A 7,500-nucleotide genomic window follows, 5' to 3' on the forward strand; every position below is an offset into this window, starting at 1 on the left:
TCGTCCTGCACCAACACTTCAACAGCACGCACCCTCTGTTCCACCAGCTTTGGTCCTTACTGCCTCTATCTTTCTGAGCCCAACACTCCTTTGAAACATCACCCACACTGCACCACAGTAATCTTGGTCTTTATCCCCTGTACCAGCACTAACACGCCTAAACACTCTGAACTACAGCAACCTTGGTTTTTATACTGTTTCTACCTTAACAAGACCAACACATCGCAGTACTACCTTACAACAATACGTGTAGAAGACCACCACACACACAATACTGCATGCAAATTAAACAGGTCTCTCAATTTCAATGCGCTCACAGGCTCAACATTGGTTTATCTCAATGATCGTCGCCTGCAAATGAGCTTTAAGTGGCTTCCATTCTGAGGAGAGGAAAAACGCTTGATCTTCCTAATGAAATCACCATCACTAGTATTACGGGCAAAAGTCCACGAGTGCCCAATCATTGCACTATAAACTTAATGCGAAAACGAAAATCACGTGATCCTTCATATTCATTAGTAGTTTGCCACATAGAATACCAATTTGACGAACTTAAACAGCTTATTCCCACATCAGGACGGATAATAATTTTCACACACACACACACACACACACACACACACACACACACACACACACACACACACACACACACACACACAAAGAAAAAATAGATAATTGTAGATATGGATAAGGGGCCACACGAGCATAAAGCCCAGGCCCTGTAAAACTACAACTAGGTAAATACAACTAGATAAATACACACATACACGCACAAACACACAAAGGTTTGTTACTTAATCTCATATACGATAAAGAGATACTATATAATGAATCAATAATCATATTTACACATGAAATAATGCAATCCTTTGGTTCTTGGATAAATCAATAATACTTACACTAAAGAATAACAACTTGTGGGATTTCGATTCTTATTTTACGTTGTTAAAATACCTCGCGGGGCTTATATTCTGTTTAAAATTTTGGCAAATCCATAACGTAATCAATCACAACATCGGCACTGCTAATAGTAGTAATCACGAAAATAACTAGAATAATATCAACGCGATAAACTCCTCCACTGCACTTCATGAAAACACCATTTCGCAACTATTTGACTGTTAACACCTCAGAAAACCTGCCCGTGTCGCGCTTGTGAGGCGCAACATACTGGGTCTTGCCTAAAAAAAATAGAGAAAATGTTGAATAATAACTGTTATAGTTTTACATGCTATCTGTCTCTCTACAGTATGGAAGTGACACAATAAAATGCCATGTCAGAACGTAGGGCATATAACCAAAACTACACTGTGCTTGGTGTTGTTCCCGCATCTTTATTTAGTTTTTTGACCTGTGATGCAAATCCACAAAAAAAAAGGGTCATGGTTAATCTGCAACATCCGGCTTATTGGTAAGTATCATGCATCGTTCATGTCGATTGGCTGCGTGAAAAACAATGTTGTGTCTGTTACCAAGCTATTTAAAATGAAACGAGCAATTCGTGTTTTTATCTGAATTACAATAAAAAATTAAATAATTATATGATAATCATCAAGCAATCAATTAAACTGCAACACTTTCAGTTTATCTTTTTTTTTTTCAAGGTCACTTCGAGTTTCAGGGATTTATTGTAATTGACTCACATGCCATAGTACTTAAAAAAAAAAACATAAGTCTCTGCTTACGATAAAAAAAAGACTTATTTCACTAGCCACCAAAGAGCAGCATGAATCATTGTGGAGATGAAGAGTAGCGCACATAAAACAAGATGAATATGGACATTCTATGACAATATTCCATGAAAAAAAACTTGCTAAATCAAGTTAATACTCCTTCGTAAGCCTTGCCTGGCAGTAAATATTTTGGCACGATGTTTCAGGGGAGCTGGTGATCACCGTCCTTCTCCCATTAAATCTATGCAACTTCCTTGCAGCTCATAAAGTAGTCTTATTTGATGGACAGAAGCCTTCTCAAGGGGTCGGTTCATCGATTTAAGATTTCACCAACCAATAGCATGATAGAGCTTTTCTATGAGCATGTCATCAAGTCATTTGTGTCAGCGTGACTTCATCCAGTGATGCGACACAACTCATTTATGAAATGGACTTCTTCCCTTCCATGGTGTCCTTTCTCAAACCCGCCCGTTGTTTGAATGTTGAAACTTAACCTGTAAAAAAATGCTTGCCGTTTAAAGTTACTTTGGTGGTATTGAACTTTTACTTGCATTACTGTACATAATGAAATACTCACACTACCGAGGACCTTTCTTTACTACCATAAATGTTGCATTGATAATTGTTGAAAATCTCACGAAAAAGATGTAGAATTGCACAAAATCTGATGTCCTAGGTATTCTGTTTATCAGTCATGATTCTTAAAAATGGTTGCTGCAATTTCGCACTTGCCTGTGATAGCTGTGAATGAAATAACGTTCGGTGAGAGAAAAAAAAATATCCACGGCTGTGTGTGAAGCAATGGAGGTCACTGGAAGAACAAACACAAAACAGAACGACTCTTCAAATTAGTGGAATTTCAAAGTAAGTTTGCTTTGATTAATACCATTACTTAAATTATGTTTTCTTTTTTTCATTTGTTACAGTATCTTTTGAAATACCTGCCATACAAAAATATAAATTACATCTTTGCGAACATTCCTAAAGTATTTTAACGAACAGGGAGATATATTTTCTGCCAAGAAAATCTGCTACCAACCTGTCATTCACTGCCTCGGCCACATGGGCTTGATGCTGAAGACTTTATTAACTCCTTCACTTTTCTCTCCTTACTGCATTAATTGAGGAAAATGAATGAAAATTTATATAAAAATCTAACTCTGGTCGTTGTCCTGACCTCCACCTCTTCATTTTCTACCCTTATCTTCACCCTCAACCATAATTACACCTAGACGTCAGTTGCCCTTGCCTCCAGCTCTTCATTTCTCCCCCCTCCATCCATTTCCTTTACCCTCACTTTACTCATTTATTGATAATTTTCTCTTTCATTCGCCTCCTACATATTGACCAACACTCCACCAAAGTACATTCCATTCCATTACACAGAATTTCACCCTCCTTAGTCAATTTTACCTCACCTCACCTTCCCTCCTTAATGCACGTCTAACTTTTCATGTTTACTCACACCTACCAACTCCGATCACTTCATGCCTCCTACCTTACTACACTATCATACTAACGTGCATTTCTCACATTTTTAGCCCAAAACAATAACGTTGGCTTAAAAGGAGAGTACACAGTTGATTTCTACATGAATGGTGGTGTATGTATGGTAGAGAGGTAATGCCATCCCCTTTAATGTATCGTGCAAGTATATATTTGACTCTACAGTGAGGTATCAACCGTGTTAATTTGTCTTTATATAAATGTAAATAAAGCACGACCCACTGGTGTACGTGTGTGTGTGTGTGTGTGTGTGTGTGTGTGTGTGTGTGTGTGTGTGTGTGTGTGTGTGTGTGTGTGTGGACGCGGGTGTGTGTGCGTGTGTGTTTATGGACGACTAGCTGTGCAGGCAAGAATATTTATGCGAATGAGTTTATTTTGCTGACATTTTTTCCCCTGGAGGCCTAGCTTTGAAATACGCTTTCTATGCTAATGCAGTGTTGTTATCCACTTGTCACATTAACTCGTCCGATGTGTGTGTGGACTTAGTTAACATATTGCATTCCTTACTTCCTTTTACCTGATCTAAAAGTCTGCCTTGATTTACTTAGTTTAGTGGAGAAAATAACAACAGGAAGAAAATACAAACAATAGTACTATCAGGATTATTACTAATAGTAATATAGTTATAGCTGATAAGTAGCCATGGAGAGGTAGTGGAAATAGGAGTAGGCAGTAGTAAAGGCAAAAGTAACATCAACAATAATAATAGCAACAATAACTGTAATGACAATATAAAAAATAGAGTAGTGGTTGGAATAATAATAATACTGATGATATAAAAAAAAATAATATCAACAATAACAGAAACATCACCAGCACCCCCACAAACAACAATAGCAAAAAGAATAATGCTACATGATATCCAGGATTATACGTTACTGGAAAAAAAAACAAAAAAACTTTGACCTTCACACACACACACACACACACACACACACACACACACACACACACACACAATGACAAGCCCACTAACCGTGTTCAATAGCGTATCGGTGGCGATCATCAGAATCCTCGTCGCTGGAGTGTTCGCTAGCTTTAGGCCACTCCTCACTCCAGCCTCCGCCAGCACCTGCAACCAGACATGGCGGCATGAGGCGACACGAACAGTGTAAATAGGAAAAATGGCTAACTGAAATGGACATACAGATAGACAAGTACGGGTAAATAAATACGAAAAGCACAAACACAAAGCCATGGACGGACAAAGAGACACAAACAGGAGGGCTTGGTAACTAAAATGCAGCTATAAATAGAGAAAGACAGATGGATAGATACGAAAGGCAATAACAGAAAGACAGAAAGACAGATCGATATAGATATAAATGCACACATAAATGGACGAAAAATATGATAGCAAAATACGCAAGAAAAATAAATGGACATAAAAATTTATATAGACAGAAAAAAAAGTAGTGCCAGTCTGATAGATAGGCAAACAGACAGGAACTCTCTCTCTCTCTCTCTCTCTCTCTCTCTCTCTCTCTCTCTCACACACACACACACACACACACACGTAGACATAACAATACCATTACCATTATTTTGCTCCTGTTCTTTCCCTTCCTTTTCCTCCACCTATTCCTCCTTCTCCTGCTTTTACTTCTCCTTTTACTTCCAGCTATATTTCTCTTCCCATTCTTTTCTTTTCATCATCTTCACCACGTCGTCATCATCACTGTCAACATCACCACTATCATCGTCATTACCGTCATCATTACTTTCTCCCTGATCCTACTCGTCTTCATCATTATAACCTCATTTTCCATTCTCAGTTGGAGGTGGCAGGTGCTGAGCGACGAGAGAGAGAGAGAGAGAGAGAGAGAGAGAGAGAGAGAGAGAGAGAGAGAGAGAGAGAGAGAGAGAGAGAGAGAGAGAGAGAGAGAGAGAGAGAGAGAGAGAGAGAGAGAGAGAGAGAGAGAGAGAGAGAGAGAGAGAGAGAGAGAGAGAGAGAGAGAGAGAGAGAGAGAGAGAGAGAGAGAGAGAGAGAGAGAGAGAGAGAGAGAGAGAGAGAGAGAGAGAGAGAGAGAGAGAGAGAGAGAGAGAGAGAGAGAGAGAGAGAGAGAGAGAGAGAGAGAGAGAGAGAGAGAGAGAGAGAGAGAGAGAGAGAGAGAGAGAGAGAGAGAGAGAGAGAGAGAGAGAGAGAGAGAGAGAGAGAGAGAGAGAGAGAGAGAGAGAGAGAGAGAGAGAGAGAGAGAGAGAGAGAGAGAGAGAGAGAGAGAGAGAGAGAGAGAGAGAGAGAGAGAGAGAGAGAGAGAGAGAGAGAGAGAGAGAGAGAGAGAGAGAGAGAGAGAGAGAGAGAGAGAGAGAGAGAGAGAGAGAGAGAGAGAGAGAGAGAGAGAGAGAGAGAGAGAGAGAGAGAGAGAGAGAGAGAGAGAGAGAGAGAGAGAGAGAGAGAGAGAGAGAGAGAGAGAGAGAGAGAGAGAGAGAGACGTATTCATATATTCCTATTAACATTAGAGTTGTAAAACCATCTGCCGCGGGGTAAGAGAAAGTGAAGCAATCAGAAAGAGCGAGGAAAAGACTTCCTCTGTGAAAATTAATGAGATCACACTGTCTCCCATTCGTATCAGTGGGGGCACGGCAACCCCTTCACCTACTTCCTCCCTCAGCTGCCTTGACGTGAGTTACGAGTCACTACATTACTTGGCGGTGAATGACAATTACGCGTCAAGTCTGTGATAAATACTATGTGGTGAATTCATAAATCTAACTCATATCGAAAAAAAAAGAGTCAAACACACTTAAGCACATATGCAGACGTAAAGACATTTTCATGAGAGAGAGAGAGAGAGAGAGAGAGAGAGAGAGAGAGAGAGAGAGAGAGAGAGAGAGAGAGAGAGAGAGAGAGAGAGAGAGAGAGAGAGACTTGTAAAGATTATAACTGTAAGTTACAAACAACAGTACAATAATGATTCTCTCGATAGTACGTCTACAGACACCACCAATACTTCACGCTTCATATACTGTACGTGTATGTCCTATGGCGAAAAGTAAAACAGAAATAGAAAAAAACAGCAAAGATCAAAGGACTTTGCTAAGGCACTGTAAGGCGATTCAATCACAGCAATACAACATAACTCAAAGTCACTATGTAGAGACGAAGTGCATGTAGGGACATGGAACGCTATTCTACCACAACCACCACCAACAATAACACTTCCTTCACTCACTCACCGCCTCTATGAATGGGAGATGTAACGAGGCACTTCCATATCCCAGATTATTGTACGTATTCACCCCCAAAATGTACGTTCATCACACAAATTAAACCCTCGTCACCTTCATATACACTGAGAGAACACTACGCTCATTGTTGAAGAGGGACAAGCCTTCATTACGAAGAGTTCCAAGGGAGATCAAAAGAGACAGATGAGTATGAATGGAGCACATAGCGAGAAAGACAAGGAGCCTCAGTAGCGCAACCCGAGGAGGTGTTACGGGGATGAGGAGAAGGTCAAAGAGAAAGGCTTACAGGGCAGTGGTGAGAGGGAAGCGAGGGATGAAACTGTGGCGGGAGAACTTGTGAGACTTGCCACGGACTTAGTGAGGAATGCTGGAGGGTCCTCAGATAGTTAGAGAACACAGATACCACTGGACAAATAGAACCACGCACACACGCAGTCAGACACACACACACACACACACACACACACACACACACACACACACACACACACACACACACACACACACACGATAGGTATGGATACGGAGATGGAAACTACGCAGATAAGTACAACCAGGTAAAATTAACACACACACACACACACACACACACACACACACACACACACACACACACACACACACACACACACACATTGAAACAGATCGTACATATACACTGAGATAAGAACAAATGAGATTACCTCAGGGAATATATACTATTATAAAGTAAATGTAGCCGGGAAAATACACACACACATACATACACACACACACACACACACACACACACACACAGCGAAAATATCTATTCACTATTGCACCTTCTCCATTCCCTCTGTCAACGTGTCCCTCACTCCAATGTTGCGTCACCTGGCCTAATTTGTCACGGGCACAACCGGCGCCACTGCTAAAAGTGCAAGAGCATATATTATTTTCGACGCTGGAAAAGAGAGGCGACTGTTTGCATGCTATGGTAAATGGACTGCCATGTAATTATTCTTCTTTATGAGATGCTTTTAATTTCTCTTTGAGTTTAAAATATCTTGAGATTTATTTTACGCAAGTTATTGAGAGAGAGAGAGAGAGAGAGAGAGAGAGAGAGAGAGAGAGAGAGAGAGAGAGAGAGAGAGAGAGAGAGAGAGAGAGA

The 7,500-nt window shown here is 40.5% G+C and overlaps 1 protein-coding gene across 1 annotated transcript in view; it reads right to left on the reverse strand.

The window, feature by feature from the left end:
- LOC123504643 overlaps positions 1–7,500 on the reverse strand; it is a 266,093-nt gene that overhangs the window by 54,842 nt on the left and 203,751 nt on the right. Inside the window, exon 3 of the mRNA XM_045255357.1 lies at positions 4,159–4,254. Within this exon, the coding sequence (XP_045111292.1) occupies positions 4,159–4,254 (96 nt within the window). The remainder of the gene's footprint in view (positions 1–4,158; positions 4,255–7,500) is intronic.

The sequence above is a fragment of the Portunus trituberculatus genome, chromosome 16, assembly GCF_017591435.1.
Source record: "Portunus trituberculatus isolate SZX2019 chromosome 16, ASM1759143v1, whole genome shotgun sequence".
NCBI classification, from domain to species: domain Eukaryota; kingdom Metazoa; phylum Arthropoda; class Malacostraca; order Decapoda; family Portunidae; genus Portunus; species Portunus trituberculatus.